Raw genomic sequence first — 19514 nt, 5'->3', positions numbered from 1 at the left:
CAGGAAACGTATCACCTCGCGGTGTTCAGGAGTCATGCACATGGTAACCTGTGTCCAATACTGCGGTTTATTTGCAGCCAATGGTGTAGCATCAATACCCCTAAGAGGAATAGGATTTTCTAATGGTTCAAGAGTAAAACCACAGCGCTTAGCAAATGAGAGATCCATGAGACTCAGGGCAGCACCTGAATCTACAAATGCCATGACAGTATAAGATGACAGTGAGCAAATCAAAGTTACAGACAGAATAAATTTAGGTTGCAAATTACCAACGGTGACAGGACTAACAACCTTAGCTATACGTTTAGAGCATGCTGAGATAACATGTGTAGAATCACCACAGTAGTAGCACAAGCCATTCCGGCGTCTATGAATTTTCCGCTCATTTCTAGTCAGGATTCTATCACATTGCATTAAATCAGGTGTCTGTTCAGACAACACCATGAGGGAATTTGCGGTTTTTCTATCACATTGCACCGAATTAGGTGTCTGTTCAGACAACACCATGAGGGAATTTGCGGTTTTGCGCTCCCGCAACCGCCGGTCAATTTGAATAGCCAGTGCCATAGTATCATTCAGACCTGTGGGAATGGGAAAACCCACCATAACATTCTTAATGGCTTCAGAAAGGCCATTTCTAAAATTAGCGGCCAGTGCACACTCGTTCCAATGTGTCAGCACGGACCATTTCCGAAATTTTTGGCAATACACTTCAGCCTCGTCCTGCCCCTGAGACATAGCCAGCAAGGCCTTTTCTGCCTGAATCTCAAGATTGGGTTCCTCATAAAGTAAACCGAGCGCCAGAAAAAACGCATCAAGATCAGCCAATGCCGGATCTCCTGGCGCCAGCGAAAAAGCCCAATCCTGAGGGTCGCCCCGTAAGAACGAAATAACAATTTTTACTTGCTGAGCAGAATCTCCAGATGAACAGGGTCTCAGGGACAAAAACAATTTACAATTATTCACGAAATTCCTAAACTTAAACCTGTCTCCGGAAAACAGTTCAGGAATCGGTATTTTAGGTTCTGACCTAGGATTTCTGATAACATAGTCTTGTATGCCCTGCACACGAGTAGCCAGCTGGTCCACACTTGTAATCAAGGTCTGGACATTCATGTCTGCAGCAAGCATAGCCACTCTGAGGTAAAGGGGAAGAAGAAAAAAAAAAAAAACTCAGAATCTTCTTTCTTATAATCCCCCTTCTGCAATGCATTAAACATTTAATACTGGCCTGGCAAACTGTTATGACCCCAATGGCGAGGGTCTCAGAGGAACGTGGAAGTCTGCAGAATACAAAAATCCAGCTCATAGGGCAGTGGTAACTGGGTTGACCATATATCTACTCCTAACGCCAACACTAGAAGTAGCCGGGGATCATTCCTACGTTGATTCTAGATGACACGCGCCAGCCGGAGAATCTAGCTACCCCTAGTAGAGGAAAACAAAGACCTTTCTTGCCTCCAGAGAAGGGGACCCCAAAGCTGGATAGAAGCCCCCCACAAATAATGACGGTGAGGTAAGAGGAAATGACAAACACAGAAATGAACCAGGTTTAGCACAGAGAGGCCCGCTTACTGATAGCAGAATAAAGAAAGGTAACTTATATGGTCAACAAAAACCCTATCAAAATCCACACTGGAAATTCAAGAACCCCCGAACCGTCTAACGGTCCGGGGGGAGAACACCAGCCCCCCTAGAGCTTCCAGCAAAGGTCAGGATATAGTTTTGGAACAAGCTGGACAAAAATACAAAACCAAAACAAATAGCAAAAAGCAAAAGGCAGACTTAGCTGATATAACTGGAACCAGGATCAGTAGACAAGAGCACAGCAGACTAGCTCTGATAACTACGTTGCCAGGCATTGAACTGAAGGTCCAGGGAGCTTATATAGCAACACCCCTAACTAACGACCCAGGTGCGGATAAAAGGAATGACAGAAAAACCAGAGTCAAAAAACTAGTAACCACTAGAGGGAGCAAAAAGCAAATTCACAACACTTACTGTGTATTTCTTTTTAACCCATTCTTCTGAAAGGAGTTTTCTCATCCAGTATCTTCAAGAGCGCCACCCTCCTCTACCTCCTGATTTCATGGTTGACGTAGGTGGTGCACTACTGAAGATTATTGCAAAACAATGGGGAGACAAAGAGAGCAATAGGGTCTTATCCACGTTACATAGAGGAGAATATACACCAAATTTGCTCACCTGGTTAGGATGAGATTAGAGCATGTAGATAGCGGCTGCTGCAGATCCACAGGTCTTCACCGACCAGAGAAAATAATGTCTTCAAAGGGAGATTTGTAGTTAAAATTCTGCGCTGCCGCTAAGATGAATTTCAGGAGAGTATAGTTGATTCACAGTGGTTTTATTCAACGCGTTTCAGGGGTCTCATGCCCCCTTCATCAGGAAATACTACCTGAAGATTAGCATTTCAGACCATTGGCATGGTAGCACCACTGGTCCTGAGTATTCTTCAAGGCCACTAGTGGAGGCCTCTGCAAGATGGGAGAAACACAGGGGAAATGAAGCTTCACAGTGGCATGAATAGGGCATAGAACCTGCTTGGGCAGTGCTCACCTTAAAACGTTTGTCCGGGGCTTTAACATTGATGGCCTATCCTTAGGATAGATCATCAAGGTCTGATCGGTGGAAGTGAGACACTGGGCATCCCTGCCGATCAACTCTTCCTGATGTCGGTGGTGGACAGAACTATCAGTTATGGAGCTGCACAGTACAGCATTGTGAACAGATTAGTGGTTGCGACTGGGAACTGCACATCCACCCCTTATTGATTTGAATAGAGGACAGATGTGCAGTACCCAACCGGGGCCACTATTTTGTCCACGGAGCTGTACTGTGCGGCTACCACACATGTGGTCTACACAGTGATATGTGCACTATAAAATTAAAAAATCCCTCCATTCTTGAAAACCTAGAGGATTTTTAACAAAAGCTAAATTACAGAGTTGCTTGATTTGACAAGCACTTTTACTCTTTTAAGAACTTGTGAAAATCCCTTTAGGAATAATGTCCGGGGCATGCATTGGTAAAAAGCTTACACTGTAATTGACAGAGACGTTGTATAAATGAAGGTCTAGAGATTAAAATTATTTGCTTCAACTGATCCCTAATACTTAAAAATTCTGGTCACAACCAAATAATGAAATGAAGAAACAGACACCGTGGATCCAGATTTAGTTTTTTTTTATTATAAAAAGAAAAACAAAATCTATTTTAAAAACAGGACTATGTCAGAATGAGATGCGAGTCAGAAGCAGTAAATCCTAACCTGCCATTAATACCCGAGACCCATTCACAAACAGGGTGGAATTGGATTTCTTTCCCACGCGAGCATAAAAATCATACAAATTTCATGGGAAAATAAAATTATTTTCTCTCTTTTTTGTTTTTTGTCATTTAGCACTGAAAATGATCAAATGCTGGTACAGAGCTCTTCAGTGCATGTCAGGTAGTGGTACAGTACATGTAACCTAAGAGCAAAGATTAAATATTAGCCCAGCTCTTACCAAACCAAAACCCTTGGAAGTGTATGTTAATACATCAAACATAATCAGTTATTGTACAAGCTCAAAATGACCTACACATTTTACAGACGGCCAAGCGTGACCTTCCTTGGAGGAGGACGATGAAGATAACGAGTTGCACGGAACACAATTGTAAACATCACAGGTTGACACGGGCGTCTTGTTTCCGATGTAATTGCCGTAGGGCGGGTAGTCTTGTGTCCTCTTAACAGTCTCCATTTTCAAAAACGTTCTCCAAAAGTTGCTCGCCAAAGGATGGATGAAGAAATGATCTAACAAGGTCTGCTCATGTTTAGTGCTTTCTTACTCACTATATGCCTTACGTATTGTATTAGTCAATCTATATCACTCCCATACACTTTTTTTGATTAGCACCAAGCTAAACCTTGATTTTTTTTTTTTTTTTTAATCTTATGTATTTCTTTATTTTTATTATTATTGAAAACACCATGGTAAATATCATCTGGCAGTCCATTCCTCACTGTAGACTTCATTTACACTTAAATAGAAAAATACTACAAATATGGACCCAAAAAGACGATATTACTACGATCAAGGACAGCCTCAGGGGGTGCCCCCGGCACAAAAAAAAATGACCCCTTGTTCACTTGAGAGATCTCACTGCATCCTGCTCCAAGTGCTACAACTAGCTAGCAGGGTGAGCCAAGAACATGTCAAATGAATGAGTACCTGGCATAAGTTTAGGGGGTGATGAAAGACGCCCCTATTTATCTTATATTAGTGGTTATCATGGAGAGCAGCAAGGAAGAGAACAGATTGCTACTCCCCCGTAGACCCTGGTGCTATTTCCCTATATTTCTCTTTTTCCCCTTTTAGGGGCTAAGTGATATTCCTTTTTGACCTATAGCACTTTTTTATATAGATGTATTAAATTTCCTTAATTATCCTGTAACATGACGGGCTGGAGTTCCAAAAAGTATTGAATATGGGGCACAGTCCCCAAAGTTATGAAGGGTTGACCTTTCCCTCTAGTGTTAGTCGTACCATTACCAGCAATTTCCCACTGGAAGGAAAGATCGTTGACCAGTTCTGCTTCTACCTTGGCTTAACATGAAATTATCATCAGAAAAACACTTATTGTCACATTGAGTTACATGTGTTTTTTTTAATTGGCAATGTTTTTTGTTTTTTTTTTTAACTTCATATCACAATCTTAATTAAAATCCAAATTATCAGTCTTGCAATTTTCACACCGGCCACTGGAAACGTTTTTAGATCCATACATCTATTTTTTTCATGTAGGCGTTTTCTGCAGTTTCCTTATCATCAGAGGCAGGAGTATAATGACAGTTGATAAAACAGGATCCACAAGTCACAATAGGTGATGTGACAGCTGACCCTGTTCCCCCTCCTTCACAATGACTTTTTCACATGCTCATTAAATGTTTCAATACAAAAAATAAGGTCAGAGTTTGTCCATTAATGTGCATGTATTATTTCCTTTAACAGGAAGTTAGACTCTAAAAAGGTCCCAATGGTCAGCGTGAAAAATGCAAGATATCTATTTTTTAATACAGATTGTGATATGGAAAAAACTAAAAAAAAAAAAATATTACCATCAAGTAAAAAAACTACATTGAACACAAAAAACTGATTTAAGCAATAGGTAATTTTCTGTTGATAACTTCCCTTTCATGGATAAGCTTTATAGTAAGTAAATAATTCTCTAGTTACTTCCTGATTATTATTTTGGATTAAATGGAAATGTTACAGAATAGAACCAGACTAATCTGAAATAATGAGAAACTTGTGCAATCTGCTCATTACTAACAATGCCCCTGTCTGGTGACTATGGAATAACGCAGGACTGAGGCCTAGATGTAAAGGGTAAAAACAGAACTGTGTAAGGAACTTGGTAGCTATAGCTCTCTCTCTAGTTCTTGTATTGGATGGGTTCATTTCCAGTTTCGTTCAGCAGGCAGGTCCGGATCAAGGCTTCTGTCACAGCATATGGGTCACAGTTGGCTGATGGACGTCGGTCCTCGAAGTAGCCTTTCTTCTCAGATCCCACATCGCGAGGAATGCGGATACTTGCTCCACGGTTTGCAACTCCAGCAGAAAACTCGTGGATGTTGGAGGTTTCATGGAAACCTGTTAAACGGCGTGCATTGTCTGATCCCCCCTTGGGGTCATAGGTTTGAATGTGATAGTCATGACGCTTAGAAAGGCGCTCAATGGCTTCTTCTATGTATCTGGAAGAATTAAGGATTAAATGTTATTTGGCTGGTCATTGCTCCTCTTTACAACATGTAAGTGCACCTCTTAAGCAATCAGTCTAATTTAAAAGCGACGATTATTAGGAGAAAGTGAGTCCCATGTTCTCCTTTTGTCAATTTCAGGCCCTTGCATTCTCTATACACTTCAATAAAAAGCACCTTGCTTGTGCACTGTCTATTCTATTGAGGTGTTTGGGACTTACAACTACTTCTCGGTGAAGTATAAAGGGAATATGTGGTCCAGGAAAGGACGAGGAGGAGTCATTAGACCTCATACTCCCGACAGTCGGGACCAGAATTCTAAAGCCCCCATAAACTTTTTGAAAGTTTTCGGCTAACCAATAGTTTGGTCAATCGTTTGGCTGGCAGCTATCTTGCCTTACTCTCCCTTTCACGTACTCTTCCGAGCACTTCTGTGTTCTCTATGAAAGAGCCACTGCCAGAGATCTATGGCGGCAACTTATCTCATAGAGAACAAAATGATCGGAGGTCTGAAATCAGACATACCAAATTTTTATCTCCCCAACATCATCGGTTAGGGAAGAATTGGGGGGGCCTCATTCGCATTAGACTGTTAGCAAAACCTATCAACATCATCAGATGCAACCAACGTAAATCTAACCTTAATAAGGTCAAACAATAATCATCTACAAGCAAAATTGAGCAAAATCTATCAAAGTCCTTGGAAGGGTTGTGCAAGCTTAGAATAAAAAGGTCTGCTGTTTTCCAAAAACCCACACCACTCTAGAACATGGGCCATGTCTGGCACTGTTGTTCGTTCCTATGTAAGTAAATGAGGCTGAGCTGAAATAACAAACACAGACCATGACCATGAGTAATGTGGTTTTGGACAGACTTTTTAGAAATTCGACAAACCCTTTTAAGACCCACATTAGAAAACATTTGTGGAAGACCGGATTAATTTCCCTGTTAAATTATGCCTCTACTTACTTGAGGCCACCATCCTCTCGCATGCGTTTTGTACTGAAGTTTGTATGGCAGCCAGCTCCATTCCAGTTTCCAGTTATGGGTTTAGGATCAAATGAAACCACAATTCCAAAATCTTCACATACTCTGTGCAGGATAAAACGGGCAATCCAGAGATGATCTCCCATATCAATCCCTTCACATGGACCCACCTGGAATTCCCACTGTAATAAAATAAATATAATATGACTTAATTTCCAAAAACAATACACATTGGAACAAAATATTATTGTTGGAAAAGACTTTTGAGAAGATGTTTGATGGTAAGGAAGACAAACAAGTATATTCCTAATTAAATCCACTGTCCCATGTGAGGTATGGATGACGAGGTTTCAAGTCTTACTTTTGGAGACAGGAACAGGCCTAATCAGGTGAAAAAGATTATTATGTCTGAATGAATTGGCGGGAACTATGGTAGAGAAAACCAGTAAACATCATTGGGGCCAAGTGAGAAGACAGTACATACTTCAAACAGCTATACACATGGAAACCATGGTGAGAGGTGTAACTTGAAAATCTCAGACGCCAATGAGACATCTCTAACAGGTCCTCCCACCTACCATGTGTCATTTATAATACTGGTTTCTTCTTCTAAGGCGTCACACTTGCGAGTGCAATGCGAGAAGCTCACACGAGTCTCTCTCATCAATTCCCGGCACTGCTGCTGGCGGTCCGGACCGGAGAATTCAGCTGCATAGAAATACATGCAGTGGCACCCTCTGGTCCGAGTGCCGGCGACAGTGCCGGAAATTGATGTGATTTAATCACGTGCGTTTCTCGCATTGCACTCGCAAGTGTGACACCGGCCTAAGACATAAGGACTTTAAACCCTACAGAGAACAAAACCCAAATGTCATGGATACCTCTGCACCTCTGACGCTTGATGTCCATGTTGACCCATTTTAGCTTGGGATTCATTATAAAAATGTGTTTCTGCCTGACACATAGCTTACAGTCATGGATTATCTTACCTGAGCTGGCATAACTTCTGCATTGGTTCCGGCAATCTTCACACCGGCATATAGACATGCGCGATAATGAGCTTCCACAATATCTCGGCCATATGCTTTATCAGCTCCTACACCACAGTAATAAGGACCTAAGGGAAAACAAATCTCATTAGGCAAGGTGGTATATCACCGGGCAGTGGATGACCCCAATATTTAATTAACGTGATGAAGACATGAATAATTATCACGGATCACCCATGCTAGTTATGACAAGTAGGTGGAAGTACAGTATATGGCATAATAACAGTAAAAGGTTACTATGGAAGCCAAGAATTACATGGTTCAGGTCATGAATTTTTATTGCTTATAGTGCAGGACACTAAAATTAAAGACTGATATTCCTACTAAGTGCAAACTACTTTGTTTTTTTCTGGATAGACATAGCATTACATTACTACTGTATGTCAGCTACTGATGTTATATGGTTATCATCGATATAGGGTATAAGAAACTATGGCATGAAAAGGATAAATTGGGTTAAACTGGACATACCTTGAGGTCCTGGAAAGCCATTTGAGGGCCAGCCAAATGGGTGTCCATCCATGCCAAGTAAGGTATATTCTTGTTCCATTCCAAACCAGGGGTGTTCATTATCCACCATATCCATAATCTGTTTACAAGTGTGTCGTAGGTTTGTTTCTAAAAGTTAAGGGTGTTTATCTGTTACTGAGATGTTTTTGGCCTGAAGGCTCGGGTTATATTTCGGCCACCACTGTCTTATATAGTCTTATGTTTCATATGAGTCAGAATCATGACAATCGAAAAAAGCCATCACATCTCATGACAGTCAGGATAAAGGTCAATACAACTACTAAAACTTATGTAAACCTATGAGTATTTCCCTAAGCGGTCTCCAAAGCAGAAATAGAAGGTGAACATGGGATAGCCATGTCACTTTGAGATGATGAAATAAAGCTTTGGATTTTAATACTTTCTTGCTATAACTTTTGGATTAACGTCATTGAACCATACCAATTGCTTGTAGCCCTACAAGCTGTTCATGCACCATTGAAACCGTATCGCAGTCACGTCGAGCTTCCTGCCCTTAGTCTCTTATTTGCTCCTTCCCATGCTCCAATGGCTGCCACCCTATCAGTGAATTTTCCCTATTGAATTCCTGATATCAGTTGTTTGGAAAACAAAATAAAAACTGAATCTGTTTAACCAACAGGAGTGTCTAGTTAATGTGCCACCTCCTCAGACACTATGAACCTTCTAGGGTATCATTAGTGATCCAGCATTGGATTCCTGGCTTAGTAGACTTGGGAACTCACTCTTGATACAACCACAGGATCCTTGTACCATTAACCACTTGGTAAAATCGATCGACTTTTAGGCTGATTTTACATGTCTGACATTCATGTTCCAAGTCTGGGCCATCTAGGGGTCACCTGACCCTCAATGACATATGTGACACTGTGGAGCTTGGGCCAAAAGATCAGCTCATGGTCTAAACAATGCACTCCATACTTGGGACGTGAATGTTGGATGTCTGAAATTCGACATTGACATTTTTGTCAATATCTTAATGTTATAGGTGCACAATTCCCCTGTGCAGCCATGTTTTAATAATCTAATGAATAAAGCATTCCATAATATATAACACATGGTCCCCTTACTAAAATTTACGCCTGCCCCGAAGGGGATTCTCTCCTCTGTGTGCCTGTCTGCTGCTCCGAGCAGGTTATGTCTCTTGGTCTTTCCTTTCCATGATGTCATAAAAAGTACATTTTGTTCTAATGAAGGAAACATGAGCAAAAGACTCCCTTATTGAGAACACAGACACATCCACTTTTATATTTGCTTTCCCTAAATCACTAAATGAATTCCAGCCCCGGAGTGATAATAATCCTTCCTGAAGATTCTTCTCGCATTCTTACAACTCACTTTCAAGTTTTGCCTTTGCCAATTGGCCAAAGCCATAATTACTAAGATCTGATCTTAATTAAATAAAATAATACCAGGGAGACAAAATTCCTGCTAAACGGGAGCTATATACCCATTTTTATACTTTTACAGCTGGGTAGTTTGCATAGTCCATCTGTTGAGTAGTCTAAGGACAACATTCAGCAGGGTTAGTGACACAGACGGCAATCCGGCCGGCCAGCTGTCCAATTGTAGTCAAGAAAGTAAATACAACAGTGAACCCATCAGTCAAGTAAAGTCAGGCTTTTATCTGAATACAATCACTATGTCTATCCTTAGATTGAGTTTCCATTCTAGGTGATGACCAGGTCCAGTTAGAATCAGTAGTACTTTTGTACATTTACTGTATGTAATTGGGACAGTTCTTTACTACCAGATAGCCAATGAACAAGAGTGTCCAAAGTCCCATGCGCACAAGTCTTCGGTGGACTAACAAGTTGAATGTTTCATTTGATTACCAAATTTTGGTGTAGACCAAATTTTACACAAAAATTTGTGTTTTTTTTTTTTTATTTTTTTTCTGCTTCTCTCACCACTTCTGAAAAGTGGGTAGGGTATGGCAACAGAGCAAATGGCAAACTTTGGCCAACATGATTACTATGGTTTATGCTATAACTTGGTGTATATGATATCACATAGCAATAGTTGCCGTAGCTGCCTTACATTTTAAGCTATGGCACATGGCTAGACAGCAAGGAGCCAAATTTACTATGGAGCGTGTGTCTCTCAATATAATTGTGGCATTCCTACTCTACAATACATTGTGACCTTGAGGACACTGCAATTGCATCAAGCAAATTATGGAAAGTCCAAACTGCATCAGATTTTGGTTGTCGCAGTCGCAGTACCCTTGTGGTTGTAATGCAGCACTATTGGCTTATATTGCACTGTGATGCAGTAGCACATAGCCAACTTTTGACTGTGCAACAAGTGTCATTGCCAAAGTTGCCGTATTGCCCCAGCCTAAAGGCCCCGTCTCACATAGCGAGATCGCTGCTGAGTCACAAGTTTTGTGACGCAACAGCGACCTCAGTAGCGATCTCGCTATGTGTGACACGTACCAGCGACCCGGCCCCTGCTGTGAGATCGCTGGTCGTGTCGGAATGGCCTGGACCTTTTTTTGGTCGTTGAGGTCCCGCTGACATTGCTGAATCGGTGTGTGTGACACCGATCCAGCGATGTCTTCACTGGTAACCAGGGTAAACATCGGGTTACTAAGCGCAGGGCCGCGCTTAGTAACCCGATGTTTACCCTGGTTACCAAAAAAAACAAACAGTACATACTCGCCTTCTGATGTCCGTCAGGTCCCTTGCCGTCTGCTTCCTGCTCTGACTGTCTGCCGGCCATACAGTGAGAGCACAGCACAGCAGTGACGTCACCGCTGCCCTCTGCTCTCACTGTACGGCGGCACTCAGTCAGAGCAGGAAGCGGATGGCAAGGGACCTGACGGACATCAGATGGTGAGTATGTACTGTTTTTTTTTTTTTTTTGGTAACCAGGGTAAACATCGGGTTACTAAGCGCGGCCCTGCGCTTAGTAACCCGATGTTTACCCTGGTTACCCGGGTGCTGCAGGGGGACTTCGGCATCGTTGAAGACAGTTTCAACGATGCCGAAGTCGTTCTCCTGATCGTTGGTCGCTGGAGAGAGCGGTCTGTGTGACAGCTCCCCAGCGACCACACAACGACTTACCAACGATCACGGCCAGGTCGTATCGCTGGTCGTGATCGTTGGTAAATCGCTATGTGAGACGGGGCCCTAAGACTGGCGTAAAGGGACAAGAGCCTTAAATTAAACACCCCCATGCACATGAGATTAAGGTGGTCATATATCGGTGGGATTAGCTTACATTCTAATGTGTATGGGGTCCGGCTGTTGATTTCAGCAGCCATTCCTTTTGTTCAGAGAGGAGATAAGCCACCACCAGGAATCTCAGCTGAGTGTTCTTGCACATAGAGGAGTAAGTAGAGAGTATCAGGGTCTAAAATCCCCCATTGTGTTTTGGAGACAGTAGATAAATTCATCATCTGAGACATTCACGTTGACTTACAAGTTGCAGTCAAACTTTTTTTGGCTTCCTTACCTGCCATTGTTCTGTTATATTTGAGCACTTCACAGAATATAAGCTTGTTGGGGTCCCTCCTGAAGGGGTCTCTGAACATGGCCACGGGTGTCAAATACATATCACTATTTGATCCCTCTGACTGATATGTACTTGAGCCATCGAAATTCCACTCTGGCAGTTCTGCATTGGATTAGAGATATCACAGAACAAAAGTTATGACTTTGTTTCTTGTCATTTTTTTAATAAAGACCATTTATCATAAACCCTTAATATAGGGTGAAATAATGAAAAAGTTCATTATATGGTTAAAATAAAGGAATAAGCTACGGAAAATAATTTCCAAAGGTTGCCTAAACATTACCGGTGTGTATGTGTGAGCATTACATGCAAGTATTCATTTTTATTCACAGACTCGCTTTGTTTGTTTTAATTGATACACCACCAGTCACCACCTTCTTCGACCATTTCACCACCTGGCTACTTCATCTCCTCTCTGCTGACATCCTCACTATCATCATGGGTGACTTCAACATACCCATTGACACATCCCAGTGAGCTATCACTAAACTTCTATCTCTCACTTCCTCTTTCGGCCTTGCTCAATGGTCTTCTACAGCCACTCGCAAAGATGGCCACACACTGGTCCTAATTTTCACCTGCCTCTGCTCCCTATCTAACCTCTCTAAGTCACCTCTACCTCTTTCTGACCAAAACCTACTCACATTCTCTTCCCTTTCATCTCCAGGTTCACAATCCCACCCCACAAACTTGCACACCCTCGCAGAAATGTCATACACCTCGATCTACACTCACTCTCTGAATCCCTACTCTCTCTTACAGACATAAGTTCCCTACACAATGCGGATGCTGCTGCCACTTTATATAACACCACAATAGCTGCAGCTCTTGAATTGGTCGCCCATCTCACACTCAAACGAGATCCCCCTCAAACCAGGACTTCATCGCATTCAAACAGTCCCTCACTACTTTCAAGGCCACACTCACCATAGCAAAACAAACGTACTTCTCATCTCTCATATCCTTCCTGTCTCACAACCCTAAACAGCTATTCAACACCTTCAATTCTCTCCTCCTTCCCGAAGCACCTCCTCCCTCTCCACTTATCTCAGCTGAAGATTTTGCCTCAATCTTCAAACAGAAGATTGATAACATTAGAGAAAGCTTTGGCCTACAAACCCCCAGAGTCCATCGTCCTAACTACTCAGCACTCCTACTCCAAAACCAGCTAATCTACCATTACAAAAGACCAACTTTCTGCCGTACTCTCGAGATCACATCTCACCACCTGTGCACTTGACCTGATCCCATCCCACTTCATCCCAAACCTCACCACAGTCTTCATCCCAACCCATCTCTATAACCTATCACTAACAACTGATGTTTTCCCCTCATGCTTCAAACATGCCTCAATCACACCCATCCTTGAAAAGCACTCGCTTGAACCATCCCCTGTATCTAACTATCGCCCCATTTTACTTCTCCCCTATGCCTCAAAACTACTGGAACAACATGTCCATTTCGAACTGTCCTCCCACCTCTCTTCCTGCTCCCTCTTTGACACTACTCTGTCCTTCTCCTCGAGGACCTGTCCTCTGCCTTTGACACAGTGGACCACTCCCTATTATTACAGACCCTCTCATCCCTTGACATCACTGACTTGGCCCTATCTTGGATCGCGTCATACCTAACAGACCAGACATTCAGTGTCTCCCACTCACACACCACCTCCTCACCTTGCCCCCTATTTGTCAGAGTCCCGCGAGGTTCAGTCCTAGGGCCCCTGCTCTTCTCCATTTACACTCCATGTATACTGGGACAGCTCACACCTTTCAGTATCACCTCTATGCTGATGACATGCAGATCTACCTCTCTGGACCAGATATCACCTCCCTAATAACCAAAATCCCAGAATGTCTGTCAGCTATTTCATCTTTCTTCTCTTCTAAATTTCTAAAACTTAATATGGACAAAACAGAATTCATCATCTTTTCCCCATCCCACTGAACTCCCCCAACAGACCTATCCATTAAAGTAAATGGCTGCTCACTCTCCCCAGTCCCACAATCTTGCAGCCTCGGGGTAATCCTAGACTCTGATCTCTCCTTCAAACCACATATCCAAGCCCTTTCCACTTCCTGCTAACTTCAACGCAAAAATATTTCCCGGATCCATACATTCCACAACCAAGAATCTGCAAAAACTCTAGTGCATGCCCTCATCATCTCCCGCCTTGACTACTGCAACCTCCTACTTTTTGGCCTCCCCTCTAACACTCCTGCACCCCTCCAATCTATCCTAAACTCTGTTGCCCGACTAATCCACCTGTCCCCCCACTATTCCCCAGCCTCTCCTCTTTGTCAATCCCTTCATTGGCACCCCATTACCCAGAGACTCCAGTTCAAAACCCTAACTATAGCATACAAAGCCATCCACAACCTATCTGCTCCATACATCTGTGACCTCGTCTCCCGGTACTTACCGGCACGCAACCTCCGATCCTCACAAGATCTCCTTCTCTACTCCCCTCTTATCTCCTCTTCCCACAATCGCATACAAGCTTTCTCCCGTGCATCCCCCATACTCTGGAACTCTCTACTCCAACATATCAGACTCTCTCCTACCGTGGAAACCTTCAAAAGGAACCTGAAGACCCACCTCTTCCGACAAGCCTACAACCTGCAGTAAGCACCGATCCACCAAACCACTGCACGATCAGCTCTGCCCTCACCTACTGTATCCTCACCCATCCCTTGTAGATTGTGAGCCCTCGCGGGCAGGATCCTCTCCTCCTGTACCAGTCATGACTTGTGTTGTTTAAGATTATTGTACTTGTTTTTTATTATGTATACCCCTCCTCACATGTAAAGCGCCATGGAATAAATGGCGCTATAATAATAAATAATAATAATAATCACTGCACACCTTCAATCGACTTTGGTTCGGAATCAAGGGTACGAGTTTTGCAACGCAGGCCTTCTCCCGTCCCATCAATCCATATGTACATAGCCTGGACTTTATCTGTTTGTGGGATGTCCATGTACATCTGCTTCATTGCCTTGCTTAGTTGGGCACTGGCTGAGGTCGACATGACTGCAGTAGGATGTTGTCCTACGGGGAACAAAGTGCACAAATGGTTTAAATGAGTTTTTAGTATTCCGACTGGGAGGCAACTAAATACTGGAGCTCTGCAGGAACAATTGCAAGGCTTTTCATAGAGGCTCATGGTGGGTACAAGCAGAAATCACAGCCAACGTGGTATTCATTACTGTGCTTTCCGTCACCCATTTCAAGCCAAACACTATATCAATGATGCAAAAACAAGTAAAAAGACTTAAAAAGGTTGTGTCATCTTATTAAATGGGTAAAATATAAGCAAGCAGCTTTTCAATTTACCTCTTACCAAAAAGCCTCTTTGTTCTCAAGAATAGAAAGTATTTCAATTCTACAGTTTACAGCTCATTGCCAATTTTACCGGCCACTTCTGCAGCCTATTAAAAGGGGGCCGGTTTCCTATGCAAGGAACATACACTTTCGATCTGTTTGCTGTGAAACTTGCAAGTACTGCCCTGAAAGTGGACGGATAACTGGCAAAATCTGAGAGCGCACAGTTCAGGCCAATACCAAAGGTTCAACCATGTTGTAATCATCTTTTGCGTTCTCTGCCTACTGGCAATCAGGAAGCTGGGAAGCAGGGGAGCGGCTTAAGATATAATATGAGAAAATCCCTTTAATGAGAATTATTGTAGGATATATTTGATTTTAAATAGGTAATCAATAATTGTATCCCACTTATCTAATGCCCATAGCACTGTAATGCACAGTGGGCCTTTAGGCCGGGGTCCAGTTGCCCATTAAATGTATGATATTTATACAGAGTCTGTTAGATAAGATGATATAAACTTATTCTGTGCGACATCAAAATATGATCCCAGTTATATGGCTCTGTAATCCCTGAGCATCAGTACAGGAAAGGAAAATGGCTAATGGGATAGATCAAATTAATTTACTCTATGCTTATAAATTATACTTGCATTGCATTGATGCATGGATGCGTTGTGGGTGTACAATATTAAAAAATAATAAGAATTGAAAAAATCCAGAACTAAAAGCTATGTTCACTTTCCCACAGTACTTCCTGTGCTGAACGTTACAAATCAATCAGAGCTCCTGCTCTTGACAGCTCTCTGCTCCCCCCCTTCCTTCTCTCAGTGTGAAAGATAGCAGGAGCGAGATAGCGAAGGTAGAAAACATCTCAGGGAGGACAGAGGAAGCAGACTACAGAGTAAGAAGAAAGCACCTGAAAAGGAAAAAAAATTGCAGGATAGAAGCTGTGCAGATGTCACATCCAGCCTATATTACTGGGAGAGACACTCCCACAAGTGAAAATTCTGAACCTTGTTTCAGGCTACAAACTGCATATCAAGGGACCTGAAAATTAATGAAGGAATGAAGATTGCTGATTATTAAGTAAATGTAACCTGTAACATAGGCAAAAAAAAATCATTTTTCTCTTCTTAAAAAAAGCCTTTAACATTAGCCTTTGTAATGCCTCCATAGCAAAATCGCCCATCAACCAAGTCAAAACAAAATGACATCCATAAGTTATAACCCCAGTTTTTGGAGGTACCAGAGATCCCCACTGATCCTACATCCTTCTTTTAAGTTAACCGAGTTAAAATGGTGACATTTCATACATGTAACAATCTGTTTCCAGACCAGTTTAAAAAAAAAAAAAAGAAGAGAAAAAAAAATCTGAGAATTGTATTGAAAACAGCAGAGATGCAAGAAAAGCTAAAAGCGGAAACCGCATAGACTGGAAATCACATAATGTTGATTTTGCATTGCAAATCTAGGTAAGAAAAGCCCCTCTCAAAATGGCTACCCCCACTATTGGCATACAAGCCAGGAATGAATGAGGCATGGACAGCTGAAGCTTTCCATGGGGACCTACATTCCATAGTAACACAAGAACACAACAAGGGAGATGTGAAAAATAATAATGAAAGAATGTGATATAATAGGAATACAATACAAGAGATAGACATAGATTATAATACCTAAACCAAACCATAAATAACAATGTGCAGAATCATAAATGACTCACGCTCTCCCGATTGTATAATTGAGGAATTATATAGAAATGCATCCAAGCAGAAAGCGAATGTAAGCAAATAACAATAATGATGTAACACAGAAGACAATGTAACCGTGTTCTTTCAGGAATAGTGCTGGCACATCGGCAGACAAGGGGTTAAACACCATACAATGCATTTCTTCTGATATAATGCAACCTGCATGAAATTATACAGCAGAGACCCCCATGAACTCATCATCTCCCAGAGGTCTCTTTAATATCATTCATTAATTACCATGCATGTAACACTCCTATGATAATAATATTATGGCCAAAAGTAAGAAATCGCTAAGTATGAGGCATGTCATCGAGCTGTCAGCTCATGCGGAAAACCCAGTAGAAAATGTCTAAGCTTTAAGCTGATTGCGAGTGCTCTAGTATATGTTGGCGCCATAGTAAAAATGATAATAAAGCATATTGTGCTGATGTAGCAGAGTTGAGTGGGTCATATGGTAAAAGCTGCAGGTAAACCTTTCCAATCTCAATTCAAGCCCAAAAATTGTAAAATTGACAATTTCAGCCCTGCTACATCTAGACATGTAATTGTATGAAAAAAAAACTCCTAATATTAATATTGGCAAAATAGCATTGTTTATGCTATAGGTATTGTTACGTGTGAATGTATTAAATTCGTATTGTGAGAAATTGTGAGTCCGTAACAAAATTTGGACATTTTGCGGAAAGGTAAAGGATTGACGAAGCGACATGCACATAAAGGAATCCTTCTGCGGAGTTTACCTGTATCCGATGGAGATGGAGATGAGGATGCGGACAATCCACAGGGCTGTGGGTGTTGCTGGTTTGTTCCTGGGTGTTAGTTAAATGCTCCCATTCTCAGGTTTGAGGTGAGGCTGTTCTCCCAGTACATATATTGAGGAGCTCAGTGCCAGCCCCTCGCCTGGTGATTGGTTGGCTGCCAGCATGATCTCTACATGCCATGCTGGGACCTCCTTCATGCATTGTGCCATTGGCCATACTTGCAGAAAGTGCAGCCTTCATCATCCTAAGGTTCTCCCCAGTGCTGAGAAAAACAAGTCAGGGAGGGAGGAGCGAGGAAAAAGGACACAGAAGAAAAAAAAAAAAAATCACAGAAGCTGATAGAAAAAAAAAACAGTGGACAAACATCTTGTTAATCAGAACACAGTGTGGAAGGAGATCTGTGTGATTGCAGAGGAGAAGGAGGAGGGAGCTTGTAAATCTTACATTTATTGCTCAACATTCAGCTGGAACACAAACATATGTCTCATCTGTGGGAAATCCTCATCTGCTGTCATATTACCGGCCGCCGGACACAGAAACTTACAGTTCTGACGTCGCAGATACTTTTGTAAACATATTTGTAAACAAAAACATCCTCAGTCCCAGGCAGTACGCCAGATGCTCTGGTTACAGAACGAACTTTACCGGGCAGGCTGAAAATAAATGACTTACATATACACTGCTCAAAACAATAAAAGGAACACTAAAATACCACATCCTAGATATCACTGAATTAAATATTTCAGTTGCAAATCTTTATTCATGTGTTGAGAACAATAAAACATAAAAATGATCAATGTAAATCAAAATGAATATCCCATGGAGGTCTGGAGTTGGAATGATGCTCAAAATCAAAGTGGAAAATCAAATTGCAGGCTTATCCAACTTCAGTGGAAATGCCTCAAGACAAGGAAATGATGTTCAATTGTGTGAGTGAATCCTCCATGTGCCTGTATGACCTCCCTTCAATGTGCGGGTATGCTCCTGATGCAGCGGCGGATGGTCTCCTGAGGGATCTCCTCCCAGACCTGCACTAAAGCATCCGCCAACTCCTGGACCGTCTGGTGCAACGTGAATGAGTTCAATCGGATTCAGGTCTGGAGAATGGGCAGGCCAGTCCATAACTCCAATGCCTTCACCTTGCAGGAACTGCTGACACACTCCAGCCATATGAGGTCTGGCATTGTCCTGCATTAGGAGGAAGCAAGGGCCAACCGCACCAGCATATGGTCTCACAAGGGGTCTGAGGATCTCATCTCGGTACCTAATGGCAGTTAGGCTACCTCAGGTGAGCACATGGAGGGCTGTGCAGCCTTCCCAAGAAATGCCACCCCACATCATTACTGACCCACTGCCAATCCAGTCATGCTGAAGGATGTTGCAGGCAGCAGATTGCTCTCCACCACATCTCCAGACTCTGTCACGTCTGTCACATGTACTCAGTGTGAACCTGCTTTCATCTGTGAAGAGCACAGGGCGCCAGTGGCGAATTTGCCAATCCTGGTGTTCTGTGGCAAATGCCAATAATAATAATAATAATAATAATCTTTATTTATATAGCGCCAACATATTCCGCAGCACTTTACAATTAAGTTGGGACTTATACAGACAAATTCAATACAAGTTAAGACAATTTAAACAGTGACATTAGGAGTGAGGTCCCTGCTCGCGAGCTTACAATCTACAAGGAAATGGGGGGACACAATAGGTGCAAAGTGCTCGTTATTTCAGGTCTGGCAATTATAATACATAGGGATTTTCATATAAAGCTGCATGATCCGGTCATCAGCCCGTGTGTTTAAGTGCAATAGTCAAGTATCAAGTGCAGTTA

General features: G+C 42.3%; 1 protein-coding gene across 1 annotated transcript; it reads right to left on the bottom strand.

Moving 5' to 3' along the window:
• Nucleotides 1–3187: 3187 nt before the first annotated feature.
• On the bottom strand, nt 3188–17929 carry GLUL (glutamate-ammonia ligase). Its single transcript, XM_077276572.1, has 7 exons — nt 17663–17929; nt 14713–14898; nt 11788–11949; nt 8272–8418; nt 7741–7868; nt 6734–6933; nt 3188–5758 (listed from the first exon to the last, which is right to left on the bottom strand). The coding sequence occupies exons 2-7, from the start codon at nt 14876–14878 to the stop codon at nt 5440–5442; spliced, it is 1122 nt and encodes a 373-aa protein (XP_077132687.1). The 5' UTR covers nt 14879–14898; nt 17663–17929; the 3' UTR covers nt 3188–5439.
• Nucleotides 17930–19514: the final 1585 nt, after the last annotated feature.

The sequence above is a fragment of the Ranitomeya variabilis genome, chromosome 8 (assembly GCF_051348905.1).
Source record: "Ranitomeya variabilis isolate aRanVar5 chromosome 8, aRanVar5.hap1, whole genome shotgun sequence".
Lineage (NCBI taxonomy): Eukaryota > Metazoa > Chordata > Amphibia > Anura > Dendrobatidae > Ranitomeya > Ranitomeya variabilis.
Note: the sequence above shows the minus strand (reverse complement) of the source record. Positions and strands in the feature narration are given on the sequence as shown.